We start from the raw sequence: 22211 nt of genomic DNA, 5'->3' as shown, positions 1-22211 counted from the left end.
TAATGTCAAGTTTCTCGTAGCCTCGTTTTGAAAAGGAGCTCGTTACATTTTTCAATCCCGAACGTCTTGAATATATATGTATACGCATTCACGTAGTTAGTTCATGTCAAGTGTGTTTCTCTTTGCCTTTACAATGTCGAATGTAGTCAAATAGCATGCGTTTTTGTTTTATCGTCTTTTCAGATCAGTGTGACGATTTTCAAAGATAAAAACTTCGTGTCGAGTGAAACATTATAGTATAAAGTGTTTTCTATTTTTATTTAAGTGCCACTTTCCTCCAATATCAATCGTTTCAAACTGATGATCCTTTAAACGTTAGCATAATATGTCGCCTCGTTAATATTCATTATAACGTAAAAAAATCTTGCACACATTTAAACATTTAAATATTCATATTTATGACGTAGTGAATATGAATTAGAGCGATCATATACAATTAGGAGTATACGAAACGAGTATTATTACACGAAGAAATTATCACTAAACGTTTCGTTGAAGTTATGTGAAAGTAAAAGTACATAAAAATTTTATGATTGTAACTAGTATATCTATATCATACGTGGAGAATTAATGTACATCATCTTAAAAAAAAATAAAGCGACAAGTATCCGAATTAGTTCTATGGTAATTGTATTTATTTAGTATCATTGGCACTGTTTCTCTATTTTTACTTTTTTCTGAACATTATGCGATCGAAGTTTGTGCATCGTTTATTTGGTTTTTTGCAAATTGCTTGGATTCCACAGTGTTGTCTATGATCTCCGACGTTAGGTTGGATATTCGCAGGTCTTTCAGCTTTATCGTGCTCTCAAGGTACGCAAGCTTGTGATTTAGAGTGCAGATAATATCGTCGATCTTCCGGATTTTTCGTCTTAATTGCGCGTATACGTGACGAGGAACAGCGTCTTCTTCGTTGATATTCTCCGATGTTCTTTGTGTTCTAGACGCCTCGGCATCTTCTTTCACTTTAACAGGTAGAAAAATATGTGGAATTCTTTCGCACAGGAATTCGTCTATATACTAACATCTTTTAATTTTGGTAGGTATACATACAACTTACACGAATTTTGATTCTCTAATTGAAACTTTATATTTTGAAAGTAATTCCAGGTGTATAGCCAACTTATGAGCCATTCCAATATAAAGTAGAACATTTCTTTGGCGCGTGTAAATATTGATCTCTTACAATCAAGAGCCTTCAAAATTGGGTGACCAGTAGGACTTGACATTGATTTCTTTGATAACTTTGCCATAACTTTTACATTGTTGCCTAAACAAAGTATTATACACTTTGGAAACATTATGATTAAATTCCTATCAATATGTATCTAATGTTTGTATTACCTTCTTCGATAGAGTCATTTTGTGGTAGGTCCTGAAGATTCCGGGGCTCAATTCCATCTTTTATAATTTTCTTTCTTATTTCTAATAACATATTTTCAGCAGCTCCAGGATGACAGTTTACTAACTGATTAATAACATTTTTAGTTAATTTCATATCAATTTTATTTAGTACTTTTCGATTTAACACTTTCCAATTTTCTGTCTTCGTAGTTAAACTGTTGGCTGGTACGTAATTATGGAGGTCAACATAGCGAGGGTAATACATTTTAAGGATTTCCGCTATTATTACTAAGGAACAGGTTTCCTTATTATTTTAATTACAAGAAGCTAAATGAATTTCGGAATAATTGTTTCGTGCTATAACTACCAGCATCCGAAAGGTCTCTAGATAAATTCTTTGTTGATTTTGAAAGTGGAATCTTAGAGATCCATGCGTACAATTCTTCTACTTGATTTTTGGTATCCTTCTTATTTTCTTCGGCCATTTCTGTATGTATGATAGATATTTGTGTTACTATATTCTGAAATTAATTTAATAAACGCAATGGAAGAGATACAAGGTTGTATCGAAGATACTTTTTCTACAATGTGCAAAATTTTGCACTATACATTGATATAGGTCGTAGAAGAATTTATTAGTACGATAAATCTTATTTTTTGATGGTATTCGTTCGAAATATTTAGTTAAAAATCGTCATAAAATTGACATTTTTCTTTTATTTGAAGTTGGATCCTGCTATATAGAATCATTTTTTGATCATTTTTTTAATCAAACACGTACTTCGCATCGATAAAAGGATTTTTCACGGATTGTCTCGAGGAAATGCAAGATTTCCAAAATTTTGATTCATAATGGCAGAATTTAATAGATAATAGCAGATAGATGTAAAAAAATGTACAGAAATTTTTATTTAAAAGTATAACCACAAATTTATATAGCAGCACAAAATATCCCTAGTATAAAAATCCCTGTTGTTCGTTCGTGCATGTTGCCAAACCTTGCACCGAAAGTTTCACTGTATTTAGTAACCTGTATTGTTGCAAAGTAATTGTCATGGCTTCGGAACGATATAGTTTCTCGTTAACAACTTTCAGGTAAATGTTGTCATTTCTTATAAGAATTCTTTGACTTCAACGAATAAATTCAACTTCATAATTAATATCGTCCACTTCCTATGGTTTAATAAATTAGTAAAAGTTCTCATTAACCTAACCTACAAATGAAATACATTTATCAGTTTACAGGATTTATTATTGAATATACATTAACAAGAAAGCAAATTTTTTCATATACTTTTATTTATCTAAGGCTGGTTATAAAAATTAATATTACTCGATCTATTCTCTTATTGAAAACAAATTGATTTCAATGGAGTATATAATGACTCGTCAAATATCTATATAGAATAAGTTTCAAAACGTAAATATCTCACAATATACTTTGTTACACAGCCCGTCTGGAAAACTGGTGCAGATAGAATATGCTTTAGCTGCAGTTGCTGCTGGAGCTGCTAGTGTTGGTATCAAGGCATCAAATGGAGTTGTTCTTGCTACAGAAAACAAACACAAATCAATATTGTACGATGAACACAGCGTGCAGAAAGTAGAAATGATTACGAAACATATTGGTATGGTCTACAGTGGGATGGGTCCAGATTACAGATTATTAGTAAAACAAGCACGTAAAATTGCACAGCAGTATCAGCTCATTTATCAAGAACCAATACCTACTGCGCAATTGGTGCAAAGAGTTGCCACGCTCATGCAAGAATACACGCAATCTGGGTAAATACCATTTACATAATTTTTTAATTTATTGAACATTCTATACTACTAATATATTGCAAAACTATAGAGGAGTCAGACCCTTTGGAGTCTCTTTGCTAATTTGTGGCTGGGATAATGAGAAGCCATGTTTATATCAGTGCGATCCTTCTGGTGCATTCTTTGCATGGAAGGCTACAGCAATGGGCAAAAACTTTGTAAATGGAAAAGTATTCCTCGAGAAGAGATATAGCAAAAGTTTGGAACTGGATGATGCTGTCCATACTGCGATTTTAACTTTGAAAGAAGGATTCGAAGGGCAGATGACTGCTGATAATATAGAAGTTGGTATTTGTGATGCAAATGGTTTCAGAAGATTGGAACCCTCCAATGTCAAGGATTACCTTGCCAATATTCCTTAACTAATTCCTTATATTACGTTGTTACAGTAATCTTCACACGATCTAAGGCGAATAAACTAGATTCTTATAATGAAATGTTTTATTGAAAATAAAGTTATTAATCCTTTATTTGTGACGTGTATATGGAAAAGTTCTTTTTTTATTTCTGAAAGGTCGATATATTTTTACTTTATTGGGAATTCATTAGAAGAAGATTATTAAAATAATTTTAAAGATATAAAATTTGTGGCCAATTAAAATCATATGTTGCATAGAATTCGTTCGTTAGATTCGATTTTTGAATTATATGAGGAAAATATAATACTTCTCTGATAGAGCGCGCCACGAGCATTCATGTTGGTTGGGCGCGATCGTGCGCAAATGTGAACGAGTTTTCGTAGTCGGTGCGCGGCCGGCCGGTTGGTTTGTTTCGTGTGTTGTTGCATAGTGCTGTCAGTTTTCGGTGGTATTTAGTGTTGTCAAAAAATCGAGCAGAACACGTGACGGCCTCATCGGGCTATTTCTCAACGGATGTGCGTAGGTAAGCTCGCATTTCATTGCAATTAAAGTGCGTTTCGTGATGCTCATCTTGCCACTCGTAGTCTTGCTTCATCCCGATTACCGCAGTATTGTATGTACTTGTTTTCGATATCGAATATATATTCCGATCAGAGTTTTACTTTTACACGTATTAATCTTCGCATTCGATACAAGATCGTATCTATCGAAAATGCAAAATTATTAGTAACTGTCGATAACGGTCGTTTATCGAATCGCGTGTTCGTCGCGTTGCCGGTTGTTTGTTTATGTCAGCCATTAGTCACGATCGGTCGTGGAAATATTATTTATTATTTACTTATGCGTACTCGTCTTTTGCAAAGGTCGCAATAGTATGTTGAAATTATTTACGTGTAATGTTCTCGTCAGATCTAACGCCTAATTTCTTAGAGGCAAGCAGTATACATAATACGTATGAGCCTCTTAGAAACCGGACTATTCAACTCCACTCTTTATAAGATTCTCCATTTCATTACTTGAATACGTGATTAGTATTGAATTTTTGAAAGAAACAAATTATCTATTTCCATGATTTCATTTACCACAAGAAAATGATATATATTCCGAATACTTAAAAAATTCGAAACTCGTTTTTTTACTTTTCAATTTGTGGAGTTAATCAATATCGCTTCTTTATTCTTCTTTAAATTTATATTACTAAGATGACGAATTGTATTAGTAGATTTCTTTTTATCGTATTTCATTTATCTTTAATTACGCAAACCTAGAAAGAAGCATAACAAAATGTAAAAACTCATTAGGTCTGTGAATGTTAGAATTAACTATCATGGATTCTCGATATTTATGTTTATTTTTATATTAGCAGAATATTACGTCAGTTTATGAATCGCAAATTCGCGTTTTCTAGAGGACAGGCCGCGGGCCTATAATAATTTGAAATCACGAATCCCGGCTAATCCCCGATCATCCCTCGGTTTCTATCTATCCTTGTCTCGCTGCTATACTTGCTCTCTTTTTCTTACTAACTCACTTTTCCAAGCGTCGTCTGCATTCGAAACGAACAATACCAGACTTTAATATGACGCATCCACAGACGCGTTTCCACGAGTAACGTCGGCTTTCATTTACTGGTGCTCGAACAGTGTTTCCACGTTGGTACTTGAAGATTTCCGCGGACAATCATGCCCGTCCAAAGTAAGAGAGGGAATTGCGAGGGTGAAAGAGATGGCTAAAGAGAGACACACAGTCTCGCGAAGACGAAGGCTTGGCTGTGCTGGTTGCATGGTTTGCAATTTTAATGTCGGCATTACAAGAGGCCAGTCAGTTCTTCCCTTCCAGCTGGCGAAAACGCTGAATTTACATTTCCGCTTTTGCGGAGAATCGCAAGCGTGCCGATGTCGCTTATTAAAAATTCTAAAAAGCCATCGAGCTCTCCCTCTTTTCATTCTATATTCTTCGGCTTTTGTCTTGGTCTATTGGTCTCTTGATGTCGCCACTTCTTTCCTTTCTGTCTTCTGCCTCTTCGATCTGAGTGTCTTCGAGATCCGGCACCTTCAGATCTACCATCTTCGTTTAACACAGTCGCTGGTTGTTGCTCATTATACGGGGGAATAAGACTATAATGACGCAAATAAAAATTGTCAGAATTTTAATTCAATCATGTATTTCTTAAAAATATTTTTTAAAATCATCATTTATTTAGTTTCATGCTGGAAGATACAGGGTGTCGGAAATATTGGCGAGAGAAGTAGAGATAGAAAAGAAGTCGTTTAGTAGAATGAATTTTTTTTTTATTCTAGAGTTTCTTTCCTTTTTATTCTAGACGTTTGTTCTACGACCTTCTTTTATTCTAATAAAAATTGGCTGAGAATGAAATTCCTTCTAAGTAATATATATATATATATATATATATATATAGAAGTCGTGTTTAATGCTTTTCGGACTTTTGCTTCCGAAAGTTGGGGACATCTGTCGCGACAGTTTGAACCGTACTAGGGTCTAATTACGGGCATTTTTTTTATCCTTTTACTCCTTCTCTTTCATTCCTTCTTTATCAGAGGTCAGCCAGTTGGACTTTACGCGCGAGACAAACAATACGAGAGTGAAATTACACGCTGGTTAATTGCGTGTTAGGTATGCAAGACGCGATCCGCTTGCACGAAAAACGTAATGAGCGTTGACACTTTTGCGGACGGTAGCATAATACCGATTCGATCGTGTCCGCATTTGTTCCTTTGTAACATTCTGCATAATCGACATACCGATTAGTTCATTGGATAATTTTGAAAGTTGGATTCTGACGAACGTAACGCAGTTTGAGTATATTTATTAACTATATTTTTGCAAAATGTCGTTTTTCGGTGCTTCACCCTGTATTTGTAAAAAATGTATATTCTGAATTTATATTCTGAAATATTACGTTTTGAAACTTCAAAATTCTCGATACGAAATTGTTAGAATTAATCTCCGTTTAAATATCACATTTTATCAAATTTATAAAATATCAAATTTATGAAACATTAAGTACTTGAATCCAGCTCGTTGAAATACGAATAAAATAATAATTATATGTTGCTTTCACGCGCTAAAAGTTTCGTTTATTATTTTACTATGTAATATCAGTTGATTAATGTTTAATTAAAACCACGAGAAACGTTCATTTTTCTCGCCACGTACATTAACGAGTCACGAGTCAGTGAAGCGAAAGGATTTTCGTCGACAAGTAAATGAACTTTGCCATCGTCCCCTTTTTCCACGGACGTTAGTAGGTATCCAAAGCTATAATACCACGTATCTATATATCTATATATTTAGAGCTATGCTATATGTATAATGTACACCGATCTAGTAGAACAAGTTCTTAAACTATGTCAGTGGTGTTCGTGTCCGAGAAGCTTCGGTTTAAATAATCGCGCGGTTAGTTCGATAACGATCATTCCAACTCCTCTCGTTACGGTTATAGCTGGCGATATTAGGTATTCGCTGTTTATTTGACACGTTGTCTGCATTGCAGTGACTACCGATATCGAATAAACGTACAAATAGGAGGCTGTTATCCACACGTGTTCGACACTCGGACTCTCGTAACGTTGTCCACGACGCAAAGTGGAATATTAGGCCACGTAAATAGAGAATTCGTCATCGATGGCTGACTGAAGTGGTTGTTGAAAATCAATCACCAATTACTATATAATCCTATAATACGAACAGCTTCGAATCTCTTCTGCCAATTAAACATTCGAAATTTTTTCAAGCGAATGTACTGTGGAAGAATAGCAACGAAGTTCTCGATTCATCGACTCAATCTTGTCCCCTCCTGTCTTTGCGTTCTTAATCATTTATTCCTGCAAAAAAGTTGCAATGTCACGGAGAGCCATCTGTCGCATCCTGTAGGTTTTTACTAGCGAGAAAGGTAGGTAGGTAGGAAGGAAGGAAGGAAGGAAGGAAGGAAGGAGGAAGAACGCAAGACAAGCAATTTAGTCAGACATTTTCGCCGGCGTCTCGCTTCTTCTCGGATGTGTCTACTTTCCACGTTTCGAAGCTTCACCGACGCTGAAGATAGATGGCGAATACACACAGAGAAAATGATAAAAGATTCCTACGATACTTCTTCAAGGTTAGACAGCATTTTCCCTGAAGAATCGTAGGTCTGATTTAACGCATCTTTTACGCGTTCTTTCGTTGCTTGATTCTTAATGGACTAATCTAGTCATCGGCAAAATTACTCGTAGAATATCTATTCTCTATTTAATTGAAACCTAGTTCAATGTGGTCGACAGGGAACCAAAACTACGGTGTACAGAAACCAAAATGGCCCGACATGTAACAAACAGGGCACGATTCCTGAAACGTTTCATTGGATCTCCGGTAAACCGATGGTCCATATATTTTCGACGTAGCTCGTGCGAGTAAAATATAATAGGCAGAACGTGTCCTTCTTCGTTGCAAGCGCAGCTAGCCGAGATGTCTTTGTCTCTGTTTGACGAGAAACGGCATTCGGCCGAGCGATCAAAGCTTCCAGGAGCTGACAAGCCCCGGATGACGTCGATCGCTTCGGTTTCCCGTCGTCGCAAGCTCCGATGAACAGCTTTTTTCATCCCGGCTTGCACAAGCCGCCCTGCAGAAGCTCGTTTTCCCTTTTCACTGTGTGGGAGACCGTGCCCTCCCTCTCGGTCCACGGATAAAATTAGATCGTTGCCCGATCTATCTTCTCGCGCCATTTTTCTAGCTCTAGCGGTTTTGCTCGCACACGTTCACCTTGCTTGCTAGCTCTGTTCCCTTCTAGTTTGTTCGCCGTGGGAACACCGAGTTCGTGCAGACCAATGATTGGACTTGTTATCGATAAAAAAAAAGTTCTCCCGATGAACTTTTGTTGATCGTTTGGTGAATAGGTACCATAGAAACAGGTACACTAGCGTCCATAAGTATTTGCACATTTCGAAATTATTGCGAACGTGTGAAATACAATGAATCTAAGAGACGTAGAAAAGAAAAGTACGACGAAATGCTAATACTGTTTCAAAATATTTCGAGTAAGCGGCACGATAGATTCATAGAAGTTGGTCGCAAATGTTGCAATACTTTGGTGTATCATTGTGTGGGCATGAATGGTTGCGTATACGAAATCAAACTAATTTTCGCTGTATGAGCGCGATGCAGATCACTCGCGTTACCAGGGAATTCCTTTTAACGTTCAAGGTGTCTTCGTCTTTGTCCTGGGAAACATAACTTCGTCCAAGAATACAATGAGCGGCGAACATCGTGGAATGTAATTAAGCCGGAGTTACTGACGGAACACGGCTGATGTCAAATTATGGGGTTGCCTTACCCTCTCCTTCCCTCTCGCCCTAGTTCGTCATACTGATTTATTTCCTGCCAACCAATAGCTTCTGACGTTTTGCGGCGCACGTTCCATCCTTTTGTGTCCAATATCTTGGGAATTCTGTGTATCTGAAACTTCCCTCAATGACGGTGAAAATATTTTTCTAATTTTCATATTTTTCCACGGATAAGTGCTTTGAGTTATTTAAATTATCGAGCAGAGTTACGCGGAAACGAGCATAGAGGTTTTAGATAAAGCGAAGAATGAAATTTCTCCGCTCACGTTTAGACGAGTTTGCTAGTGCAACGTAGTCACTAATACTGAAACCATACGGTAACCGACATGCAATCAATACTATCGTCGCTCGAACGTTATTTCATACTACCTCAATAATCACTAGCACGCGCCAAGTTATTTTCGAGAACGTGTCATTTTAATTGAGATACGGGAATTTCGGAAGCTCTGTGGAATTCCTTTGATTTCCCAGATTGCGAATAATGAAAAAGAAACGAGTAGCAACGATCTTAAAGAATCTTTCCAAATTTACCAAGTTAATCATTACATTTCAACCTGAAAATCTTCGTTGCTTCTCTTTTACTTAAAAAATGCATTTGCCATTCGCCATCGGGGAAAGGAACTTTTCTTAATTACGGAGAAAAATTGCTCGGCATTTTGAGACTCGCGTTCCTCGGATCGTAATTATTCCGTAACTCCATTGTCGCGCTTGAATCACGTCTACCGGTTTATTTTTGTCTTGACTTTGCTCCATTATTCAACAATATTTCCATAACCATCGCTCTCGTGCGCAGCAATTTCGAATTTTCTACGAATTCCCTTGCTATAGCTATATTTTCTAAAAGAGTAAGGCAGTTTCAATCACATTCGTAAGAGTCATGGTCGATTATTCGACTCGCGTTGGATGTAAATGACGAGAAAAAGTCGTGCTTTTAACTGCACGCCGTCCGCCCCTGAATTATAGCAGTTTCGCTGGAAAGTTCTCAAACAACACATCGTTCGCTCGAGTATGTATTCCCGGCGCTCATATACGAACGAATAGGTAGGAACAGCTCTGGATTTCGACAGAGGAGAACGATTCAACCAACACGGGAGAGGACTATTGCCAAAGTTTTGAGATATAGGAATACTTGTTTTTGCAAAAGCTCGCCAGACCCCCGTTTAAAGCGCCTAAGGCCTACGATTTCTCCGGGAAATCGCCAACAACGAATCGGTAATACGTTCGTGAATCTGTAAACATCGGACATTTTCCAACTTCGAGGCTTAGATTATGAAAATATGATTCTCGAGCGTGTTTAGTCGAAACTACGATGTTGTCTGCTGTTTCATTTGCTAAAACGCAATTTACTGCTACAAACTGGTATAACCTGTATTTGATTTCGGCCGAACGAAAACTAAACGCAAGTGTTACGAGGTTTCTCGAATCGCTCGTTTGACTTTTTGCTTTTCAGAGAATAACGCAACAGACAAACAATGGCCCCTGCAATTATTTTGTTAATAAACGTGTATACAAAACGCCGACGGTTATTTCCATGCTTCTACATATTGCCTAAAGTTTCGAAAGGATAAGGCTTGTTCTGAAATAAGAATGTATGCGCGGCATCCGCGTTATTTGTAACGCAAAATGCAGCAGCACTCGGAAAGTTGGGAACAACGTGGAAACTGAGTTACGACACTTGGCGCGTTCATCGAAAAAGTTACGGCGGTTGATAAATTTATTAAAAGGTAGCGCAGCGAGACGGTTGCTCGTGGTTATTACTTTCCCATGTAAATATTGTCGCGGACGTAATTTGTTAAAAAAGGATCCGGCGGAAAGCTGCTTGCGGCTTTTAATTGTGGCTCGTAAACAGAATGCACATTTTCCTGCGAGAAAAGTTTACTCTAGCCCGGCTTTTAACGGGCGTATTGCATGATGTGTACAGTTTTACAGGATAGAAAAGATATTTCGCAAGGCAATTTGAGCTTTCAGCAAATCGCTGTAACTTTTTTCGTTACGTTTCGAATTAGAGGCGAACAAATTTATTTCCCATACGAGCAAAAATATCTTTTAACGCGTGTATTCTACGAAGTATGGGGTTTCCAAAGACGGAGAGAATTCTTTATACATGCGACAATTTCTATAATCTCTGCTACGTTTCAGGTGAAAAAAGAAAAATTGCTTATTAATATAACTGGAAAATATGGGAATATTTGGAGTGGATTGATTTTACCGGTAGATGCTGGTGATAGACGAGTTTGTCTCGGGTTGTACACGGGATGCTAGGTTGCGGTTAGCCCTGCGCATCCTGTGGTATCAGTCCATTATCTCCTTTCCGCACGTATCGTAACATAGTCGCGTAGCAGCGATTAGTTTGCTATTTTATCGTCTAAAGCCGAGTTCATTGCGAGCCGCCCTCTCGATGCCGCGGGGTGAAAGATCGACGATGGTAAGTCGAACCCTTCGGTAACTTGAGATGTCGTTTCAACCACCGGTTACCACTCGTCAGCTTTGCTCTAACTACCACAAGATCACTCTTTGAATGCCTTCGAACCTTTAATGCAACCGAAATGTTCGTTCGCACCATACACGTCGACGTAGATTTTACTTTACGCGTAACGTCACGCTTACGCTTCATCCCTCGTTCAACGAATTAATTATTTCCTTCGACTATAAACATCGGAGGTTTCGTTTTTGAGAAAATCGAGTTTGAAAACTCATTAAATATTCATAATTCTGGTCGTATTTTGAACCACAGAATCTTGCTGATTTTAGTCGTATCACACGACTTACTATTTAAAATATAATTTTCCATTGATCGTCAGTACGATTTATTTGTCATCGTTTCCATTCGATAGGTAAGGTTCTATCTTTATCTCATAAACTTTTCAACTTCTGTCTGTTTCGTTTATTTTCGCGTATACGAAACAACGATTCAAGATCCTATTCATACATATAAGAAAATTTACATCACGCTAAGGATGATCTTACCTATTCGACATGACGAATACGACGGCCAGACGGTTCCTAGACAACAAATATCTGGATTCAGGCTTGCGTCAGGAAAGGAACTTCAAGCTCGGATAAAACAATGGAGATTCGAGGCGAAGACAATGCGGGTTGCCTTGCTGGTACACCGCAGCACCCGACAAGGTGCTCGAGCAGAATTCTGTTCATCTACGCGTATCTAAAGTAACTGCAGCTCCTTCCCGTGAGTTTAGTTTCACCTCCGTTATTCTCCTTGCGTTTTATGTTTCATCCTGTAGTCATTTGAAAACGATAAATCGCTTGATAATTAGAATCATCCACTTTCAAGCAAATTATTTTTTCTTCAAATAAATTTATACAAATATTCGTATGTTGGGGTAGGATCGTTCTAACGATTCTCGTTTTCGCAATTTTGTTATTTGGATCAGTGGCATAAAGTTGAGTGTCACTGACGTATTTTGGAATAATAGGTCGTTTATCATTTAGCGTGATTTGCTTCTAAGCAAATTGTTGTTTCCTTAGAAAATTCTAACTAGGTATTCGTATATTAGAAGAATATTACTTTTTCGATTTTGGTACCTGGACCGGTGGTGCGAAGTTGAGAGTGTTTTCTAGACGGATGTAAAAGGCGACGAAGAAAGAGATCCAATCGGGAGGAAACAATTTGCAGGCGGGTTCGATCGCGACATTCACCGTTCGATCATCCCTTATGGGCTGCTCAGGCTCGACCCTCGTAATTGACCAAAGTTCCTATCCCCCTCTACTCTCGTACCACCATGCGCAAGATTAATTTCCGTAGGTTCAAGGTCTTTCTTTATACCGGAATAACCGGTGGGCATTCTTAATCAGCTCGTCGAGCTTCGATCTCACCTTGTTTCATCACGTTTAGAGTCGTTGGGATGAAATTTTCATTGTCGAATAGGAACAAAACTTTGTCGGTGAATGCTGAATCCGCAAGCGTAATACAACGTACCATCAGTGTCTATTAATTTATGAATAATTTATCAGTTCCGGAAACTTGTCAGTTGTAACTTGTAAATTTCATATACATTATATTAATCATATATATTAATAAATTAGTCCAAAATGTACGACTAGGTAAAACGTACCACTTGATCGAGAAGAAAGTTATTGCTGGTCACATAAAAATCGTAGAGAAAAAAAATTATATCGATGGAATAAAAATGAGACGAGAAGTAAGAATCCTTGGGCTTTGCGCATGCTTTTCATCCCTCGTATCGGTATTTCCGCTTTTGCATCGAATTCTTGAGACCACCACGGAAGGATCTAGTAGGATCGATAACCTGATCCTCGTGGAACCGTGAGTTACGTTCGCGCCCGACTTTACCTCTGATATTTCGTCGTTATTTTGCTTTTTCAAATGGAAACATCCGCGGACACGTTCCTGAGAATAGCGACTTCCTCGCGAGCTTATAACTTGGGTGAATAGAAATCGCGACTAGGGACCGTTAATTCGTTCGAGTAGATTTTTAATTAAAGTCTACCGTAATTGCTCGCTACTTGAGGATATTCTCAAGGAGCTCCGTGATCTTCGAAGCGTTTTAGTAGTCAAGACCGAAATGGGAATGAAATTTTAATGGATTCTTATCGCGTTTCCTTATATCGTGTACCCAAATTGCCCAGACCTCCATCATCTGATGTCTAGAAGGCATTTTTCGGGCTGGAAGATTCGTGCTGTTCTGTACAATTCTGTACAATTCTGATCTGTACAATTTTATAAGTACAAGTTTGTATCTATAGCTTCACGTAGCCTCGATGAGTCGATCATTATTCTGGTAAGTTTACCACTTTGTATTCGGCTTGCGAACACTTTGCTCGCTTACTCGCGGGAATTATGCCGCTCGATTGTTTCTCCAGAAAGTGAAACGAAGTTTCCAACGTTTACTCAGGTACCCAGGTGTCTCCGGCAGAAACTTTCGCAGAGTCCCTTTAAGCTTCGTAAATTACAAATTGCCAAGTTTTTCTACCGATAGTATTTACTTATTCTGCTCCGCACTGGTCTCTCTATTCTTAGTCCCAAGAAATGTTTATGGACAAAATAGATATCTACGTATCGCATTCGTTGGAATGTTCTCAACGAATAAACGCAAGACTAATGAAAAGTATTTTTGACAAAATTTCCAAAGTCACTTGACATATTTTCATTTTAATTGCACCTCTTGAAAACTGGATGCAAAAATTCGCATCTCTTTTGATTAAAAGGTTGCGCACTATGTTCTCTCGATGTCCTCTGAATTCGTTACACGGATAGCGATAGTTTGAACAAACAAGTTCTCCACTGTAATACGGTTAATTATTAGTTGTTTGTGTAGCTGCATGTGTACGTATCGCTTACGCGTGCACGCAAATAAATACAGGACAGAAATTATGATTGTATCGTTGTTAACGAGTCCTGGCACATGCAGGAAATAATCAGATTATTTTCTATACAGTTACTTAACTCGATTATTTTAACACGATGCGGCACGGGGCTACATTACGCTCGCTGCTGACGAGTGGCTTCGAAACACGTATTTTATTATGGAAAAATCAGTCGGAACGGGTAACCTAAAATGCAAAATATTCTACGCGAATAATATTTCTTACTTACCTAATTACTCGTATAGAGGCTTTCCAGTATATACGTTATTTGGTGATTTTTGCGCAGGAATTATTACTACAAATTAACCCTTTTGAGGTGGATTTTTTGTAACGTTGAATAATATAATGGTAGAGACTATAATACACCAAAGGTTGAAAAAATATAGGTCGATTATAATATTTTTAATGAGGTATGTGACTTCGTTTTTCATGTATAACGAGATTCTATGTTTCAGTAAGTCACGCTGACGCCAGAAATATTATAGCAATCCGGTAGTAGTATTCCTAAAAATTCCTTCGAAATTTATCGTAAGAAGTAAAGTGATTTATCAAAAAGTGTTTAGGGTAACCGTTTGTACAAAATTAAATCGATCAAGTAAAGTTAATCTTACTGAAATACCATTTTGCCGTATCATAGAGGACTTGTTGCGACTAGCAAGAAATCGCTGACATTTTGATATTTTTCATTAGATTCGCTTTAAACGGCGAGATTAAAATTCGTTATCGCCGTATCTGAAACACCTTTAAAGAGCTTTTAAAGGCTTTAACAGAGGGGCGGTGGCGTACAGCGAAGGGTGGATATTTTATAATTAACGTAATAATTTATCTCTCTCTTTTCGTCTCTCTCTCTCTTTCTCCCTTGCGATGGCAGGCACAAGAGCTACGACTTTTTTTCATAAAAATTCCGGGGTCAATGGAAAAATAAATAAAAAGAGGGAGACCGACGACCAAGCGGAGAAACCGTGGAAAATGATGTTATTAAAAGTAGCGCGATGGTGCGCGTGTATGCGCGTTTTTACACGCCCACACACGCAGCTTCCTTTCATAAATCGACCATGCTTGTATCCCGCTGGCTGTGAAAAATCTGCTGCTTCCAGTAATTAGAATTATCTCTAAATCACTTGATTAAACAATTAAACGAAACAACGATCGTCCGTTAGTTTCAAAGCGATTCTCGATCGTTTTTGCTCAAACGCAAAATTTAAACGCCAACGCGTCTCCGTTTTTAATTCATTTCAATATCAATTCGATTTCTATTTTGGAATTTTAATTATTCGATTGCACCGTTTCATGGAAGTTGGTTAACCGTAATTGAAATCTCGATACATAGTTAGTTGAGAGAAAAAAAAATGGTAAAAGAGGTCAGGTCGTGGCAAATTGAAAAACAATATTGATCGTGTTAAACTTGTTTAACGCTCGTAACTTACTGGTCCAAGGTAGTGGTATTTGTTTATGTAATGCAGGCGTCTCTACGATCGCAGCTGATGACAACAATAATGGATGGAACTGCCGGTGAACTTTAGTCACTGCTAGTCACATTCGCAATGGATGCTGCTCGAACAAGTTAAAGAACCACGCTTTGTTTTTCTGTCACAGAATATACATGTAATGTATAATTTCATTTTCGCGAGATGGCATCCACGGCGTGGACAGAATAGTCATGAAATAATTTTGGTTAAATACTGCGAAAATTGGCAGCGAGTTATCCGAACGAAAAAGCCGAAGTCCTCAGCTGAGGCGTGTTCTGCAGAGAATGGCCGACGCTGGGATTTCGCACGTTAATAATTTCGGTATAATGCGCCTATCTGAGATATATGACGAGCGATTTCTGCGTGCGGCCTGCTCGTGAAGTTTATCGCCGCCCCTTTCGTGTAGGACGTCGCTTGATGACAGAAAAACTGGCAGAAAGAAAATTTATACGATCCGTTGCGTCGACCCTCCTCGTACTAGAGGATTTGCTCTGCACTTGTCACCAACCTGCACATTCTTCCTTTTGATTTATCTTGACGAGGATTAGTTGAACTTTCGATGGTCTCGAGTCTAATGATATCGCGAGAAAGAAGAAGTTAAAAATCCCTCGTCGATAATATAACGGAGCCTTTCTGAATGTAAGATGATCAAGTTTTTATTAAATCAACATCTCGAAACAGAAATCTTATTTTCATAAATTTATCTTAAGGGGATAACGTGAACCCGGAAGAAAATAAAAGGAGAATATTTGCAATTTGTCGTTTCATCCATGCGTTTAATTTATGAAGTTGATCGTGGCTTCTGAGCGACTCAGTTAATGAGAAGCGTATTGATCGAATTTTCCCGTGTGATATTCGATCGCAATGTCGAAGAGAATCTCCGCGTTCCCTTTTCCCTTGCTTTTCAAAACTTCTGCAAGCCCGGCCGAAGTTTAGTAAATCCAAGATACAATAGGCTGTGCAGTTTAATCCAACTCATGACTAATCCAGCCGAGAAACTTGCCTCCGTGGAAACTTCATCTTCTCGCTTGGAAAGACCGATGGACGAATGAGTAGCCATCGGTGTTTAAACTTGAAGCATTCTAACTTCGACCGAGGCGGTGCATTTTTTTAGTTTAAATTTCAGCTGGCTGCTTGATTTAGAAGCTTGTTACTTTTCGAGAAAGAATCCTTAACATTTTATATTGGTTATCTCTCGACGAAATAACATATTTTTTAATAAAGCGAAGGGTTTAGTTAGGAAAGACGAGAAAAAAAACGTTATATTAAATCGTGTCTCTCGGTGGTGAATTTTCTCCGAAGGAATTTTTTCACACAGCGACGCATCCCAGCAATTTGAACAATTAGGTAATTGGCACTTCTAGTAATTGTGTCTCAAGGAGGCGTTGCATAATTAAAATTGCGACCAGCGCTTGGGAAACTACTCGTATACCACCGAAAATCTTATACTTAAGTCTATCGATTAAATTCATTTTATACCTGCGGTGGTCTAACAAAAAGATTAAGTAGTACACAGGGAGGAATGTTCTAGAATAGAATAGAGTAGGTTCATCATCAATTAAGATCGTAAAAGAACGATTGAGATTTCTCTATACCTTGTATGTGTTCTATGAAACATTTTGTAGCACTGTAACCGCTGTAACGACTGTCGATATTAAATTCAAATAATTTCACCAGCTACGTTTCTAAAATCTACCGAGTTGAAAAATAAGTATTAAATAACGCGTAGAGTAGTAAAACGGAGGCAAAATCACGACGCAGTAAATTCACAGTAAGCTGACGCACACATCCTTCCATCCTTAACGTTGGAGAGCCCTTCAGTTCCCGTGAAAATAACGCGATAGTGGCAGAAATGCTGAGCCCTAGTTCCTTTGAGTGCCAAGCGCATTTTAGGGGGTCTAAAGTGCTCGAGCATCCCGAAGGGTTCTTTCACACCCTTGTTCTCCGCGTTTCCTTCTTCGGTTCCGAAGAATGGAATCGTCACGAAGGACAGATTGCGAGAAAGATAATGAAATCTCACGCTCGACTAGAATATGTTTCGGATAACGCGTTTCGTGATAAACGTACAGGTTCCCGCCGAAGTCCACGAACTTTTCTTTGTGAATCACGCTCTTAATCTTTTCATCTCTAGCAAAAGATTGAAACGATCGATCACGCATGTTGGCGATGGTTCTTTCATCTTTTCTTTTTTTCTCAAACTTTTTTCTCAAACACTCGAAGGAAGACAGTCTGAATTATTTTAAAATTCGGTACATGTTTGTTAACGATAGGAAACTGCAATGAGGTTGAAAATGATTCGAGGAACGCAACAGGGTTATCTTTCGCACGAAGCACCTGTACTTTCGTACTTAGCGTATTATAGTATTCTGTAGTATTATAGTATAGCTGGAACAGTTTCAAACGATTGAAAGACGACTGATTACAGGGAACAGGAGATCCTTCTGAATGCGAGAAGACGTTTAAAAATCTCAGGCTCGATTTCTATTACGGTCACCGGCTTGTCAGTTTTTTTTGCACGCCAACGAAGCTCGAACAAATTTTACGGCTTCGTTATTATCGAGAGCGCCTCACATTGTTGGCTTCTGCTTTCAGCGACATGAACGTAACGATCGAACGTTCCTAATCATCGAGCACTTTGGAAAGCTCTCGACCCGCTGAGTGCAAGCACTAGACGATGCACTAGGCAAACCTTTGCATAGAGAGGAGAAGGATAGGGTGAAGGGGCAAGAGAGGTGGAACGAAGGGGGAAGAAGGATCGGAACTAAATGCGCTAGTATGTGCAAACTACCATTCAATCAAACAATTCTGCACAATGGACGCAGACACTTGTTCTACGTATCTACTAGGATGGCTCGTCTACAATTCCTTTGCCAGTCATCTCTATTTGCTGACTTTGTTAGTCGCTCCTCCAGCTGACTGGACGCTTTTTAATCCCTTAAATTCACCAACTCTTTGCACTCGTTCTGTTCTTTGTAGCTATTTCTGATCTATTGTCTTTTTTAGTTAAAACTTCGTATCTATCTACCATTTCGAAACATTCAAGAAAGCCGAAGTTTTATTATTTTTTGTATCATTTTTGTTTCTCTTCGTTCGATTGAAAATATTTAGTAGACGAATAGAAGTATTCCAGGTTTTAAATAGTTGTATCTATGTAGTCGGTTAATCGATTAATATGGATGCTTTGGTTATTGGTATCTTTGATTGGAAGATATTCCCGCTCGTCGGATTTATTTATTAGCTGATTACGGGAAGGACAGGAGGAAAAGAGGAGCGTTAAAGTTTCGATTAAAGATGGACTAACAGCCAACTTTACGACCAACTTTAGACACGGAATCTCGACGTCTGAAACTTTAATGGATTCCGTGTTTCCATAAAATTTAAGAGTCGCGATCTTTCATTGCATTACTCCTACACGATAACGTCTTTCGCGTAGTTCATTAAGCTTCTTAATCATGTGACTCTCACATCAGACTCTCCTAGACAACCTCCTAAATATAGGAACGAATTTTTACAGTTCTACGTAATAGTTATCGCGGCAGACTTGACACGAGTTGTGAATAAAATTATCGTTGGAGCCTGGATTATTCCACATCACAATTTTATTTATTTACTTGTTATTTAGCGAACAGTAGTTACAAGTTTTATCTTCTTGAAAGCAAGTCGAAAGGAATCAATTCAAAGTTTTCGTCGTTCGAAACAACTTGGTCTCTTAGAGTTTCGTTAATTCGCGAATTAATTCACAGACCGTTGCCTCGTTGCATCAGCGTCAATTATTTATCAATGATGTCGAAATGACGGTCCATAAATCCGAATATAATACGGGGGATTCTTCGGTGCGAAGAAAACGGCACCGGTTATCTTTCCACGTGAGCAAGTCGAAGGAAAAGCGTATCGGAGGAAAAGGGGGTTGCCACTTAGGCTAACGAGTATATAATCGATGATATACTGCCGCGTGGCTTAATCACGCGCGAAGATAAAACCGTTCTCTTTATCTCCGGGCCCAGTTAAATCTAACCCTCGTGTCATCTGGCCACCCTTGCTTTACTTCCTGCAAGGTACGCTCATTATACTTCGCCAGACAGAGAAAGATTTTATTACCACGACGAGGAAGACTTTTTTACGGTCTGGCAAAAAGATATTTTCGCGCGCAGAATTTTCGCAATGACCGAGCAACTTGGCGATTCTTTAGGTTAATGTTGAAGTTGAGTAAACTTTTTACTTCTTTCTTCAACGTTCATCGTCTGTTTGTACGAATTAACCCCTGTGCAGCCAAGTGACTACCATTTCTTTACGTTTCTTTTAACGATTCTTTATCGTCCTATAAATCTAACGCAAGATCACTGCAAAATCTAAATCTTTGGACATTTTTACATTGAAACTTGTTGGAAAACTTTTAGATATTAATCCGATCGCCCACGTAGGATCAAATACGTGTTCGAAATAGAGAAAGATTAAAATACCCCAGTATTTTTTGCTTTTCATCGCATTGCGTGCAGATCACCTATAAACACCGAGTCATAAAAACGCATTGTACTATTTGTGTGCAAATTTTACCTCCGTAGACGATTTTTACGACTGATTTTACGGACCTTCTCGATGCAAAATAGTCTCACAATCCATCCCTTTTTCCCCCATCTCGTTCCTTCGATCTTCCCCATTGTCTGCGAGGAATACTTACGGTGCATCAGAGCTTGTTTGCAGTTCGTGAGCTTCAACGAAGGTAGTTTCTTGGCTTGTGCACCTTGGTGGAAGATTAGGCACGACAACTGCGCCTTGTGCGTCTCACCTTTCGGAATAAGGGAAATCGAGTTTTTAACAAAAAACCTTGGAAACGATATCGTTTCTTTTACTTTTTTCTTACTCTAGAATTTCCATCCGATTAATTAACGTTTCACGTATATTATTAAATCTCTTATAAAGTACGTGATTCAAACTTGGATCAAAATTTTCCACTTAACTCGTTTTAAACTTTTTCAATGATTTTTAAATTAGGAAATTATGAAGTCAACGTATATGTAATTATTTCACTCTATAACTCTCGCAAACAGCTTTTATGTATATTACATTGTTATGTTATGCTATATGTTATTTATTTATTTACAGAGAAAAAGACTAACCCATTGCTTACAGTAGCCATGTAAGCACGCGTAATATGAGAAATACATGCAAATTAAATTTACGAAGCTACATACCGACAAACAATAGCTTACAAGCTGATGTAAACTGAATAAGATACGACACAACTAGTTCTTAATTTTAAGCGGTTGGATGGAGGAACAGTATCGACTTGAAGAATAGGCACTAGTGAAGTTTTATACTATACGGTTGACACCAGTATGCTACCCATACGTTGTTTTATGTGGGTTTGCATACAGGAGACCATAATATCGCAGATTTCTCACAGAAACGAACGAATTGAACAATTCGAAGTTCGACAATTTGTGGGCAACTCATAAAGCTATTGAATACTTTGTAGGCATATTACACAACATTCTCATCAATCGACCGTTTTCCTGGCAATCTATTTAGATCGAATATGGTGTTTTGCATAAAAGACGTTCAAACACGCGTTGTAAACGGGGGTTGTAGGATAGAATATTGCCGAAAATTTGATGCGATTATCCTTAAATTCGTGGCAGCTCGCAGACTGCGAAGGTTAGAGTTTATTTCCAGCGGAACAGTTCGACTAGATTGCCGGGTAGTTCCACCCGATTCACCTAGTTTTACCCGACGAAACACCGGCTGACATGCACACGTCTCTGCATACTCATTCTGCCTGTAATTCACAGGCTATCTACTTCGAGCGGGATCTATTAGGTATTAGGTAGCCAAGTGGATATAGGCATTGCCTGATTATGGATTACCTTCCTGTCGGATGACATTCACTGGCAGAGATAACTGCAAGTAGATACGTGCACATGTAATATCTATAGGGAAGTGGAGTGTAGTCGGCGTTGTGCGCTCTGATAGATCGCTAGTAACAGCTTCGAACTACTCCTGTAATTTCTCTTCGAGAATGAAGGTTCTTGCGAGCCGATCCTTCCCCGCGGTAAGTTGTCCTTTCCACAAGAAAACCTACCTACGCTTGTAAATTATCTAGCGTCTAATTCAAACTAAACTTCGACTAACATTGGATGTCTTTTGCATTCGATGACGACAAGATACAACCAACACCCAAATAGACTCGATTAGACAATTTTTGAATACAAAATTTCATAACTTACAGTGCTCTATATTAACGAATAATTTTTATATCATAGCTACCTATTTTTATATTGTAAGATTTTCTCACGTTGTTCTACAATTTTTTGAGTTTTACGTATTCGCATTGAAATTGGTACCATACAGATTCTCGTCGTATGGAGCAAATACGTTTAATCGATTTATTGTATCATCGATGTGAATGACATTGATTAAGCAGCAGAATCATATATATATGTATATAATAGATAATCGCAGCGCGTCGTCGCCGAATTTTGGTTGTTATTGTTTATCCGATCGAAATCGGAATGAAAAGCCGCACAGATATT

At 38.2% G+C, this 22211-nt stretch overlaps 3 protein-coding genes across 7 annotated transcripts in view; 2 read left to right on the top strand and 1 right to left on the bottom strand.

The window, feature by feature from the left end:
- Window positions 1-121: 121 nt before the first annotated feature.
- Window positions 122-1864, bottom strand: LOC117215828. Its single transcript, XM_033462326.1, has 4 exons — window positions 1712-1864; window positions 1345-1632; window positions 1061-1270; window positions 122-965 (listed from the first exon to the last, which is right to left on the bottom strand). The coding sequence occupies exons 1-4, from the start codon at window positions 1827-1829 to the stop codon at window positions 685-687; spliced, it is 897 nt and encodes a 298-aa protein (XP_033318217.1). The 5' UTR covers window positions 1830-1864; the 3' UTR covers window positions 122-684.
- A 469-nt stretch (window positions 1865-2333) lies between these two features.
- On the top strand, window positions 2334-3605 carry LOC117215824 (proteasome subunit alpha type-2). Its single transcript, XM_033462322.1, has 3 exons — window positions 2334-2439; window positions 2797-3129; window positions 3200-3605. Exons 1-3 carry the CDS (start codon window positions 2399-2401, stop codon window positions 3528-3530), a joined length of 705 nt encoding a protein of 234 aa, XP_033318213.1. The 5' UTR covers window positions 2334-2398; the 3' UTR covers window positions 3531-3605.
- A 174-nt stretch (window positions 3606-3779) lies between these two features.
- LOC117215819 (RNA-binding protein Musashi homolog 2) overlaps window positions 3780-22211 on the top strand; it is a 123381-nt gene continuing 104949 nt past the window's right edge. Inside the window, exons 1-2 of one of the 5 annotated variants that reach the window (XM_033462303.1) lie at window positions 3825-4050; window positions 4460-4521. The gene's annotated coding sequence lies outside the window, so the exon portion shown is untranslated. Of the gene's footprint in view, window positions 4051-4459; window positions 4522-22211 lie in introns of all 5 variants that reach the window. The other 4 variants (XM_033462310.1, XM_033462308.1, XM_033462304.1 and 1 more) reach the window with 4 other exon arrangements.

The sequence above is a fragment of the Bombus bifarius genome, unplaced genomic scaffold (assembly GCF_011952205.1).
Source record: "Bombus bifarius isolate JDL3187 unplaced genomic scaffold, Bbif_JDL3187 scf7180000009825, whole genome shotgun sequence".
In the NCBI taxonomy this organism is placed as follows: Eukaryota; Metazoa; Arthropoda; class Insecta; order Hymenoptera; family Apidae; genus Bombus; species Bombus bifarius.
Note: the sequence above shows the minus strand (reverse complement) of the source record. Positions and strands in the feature narration are given on the sequence as shown.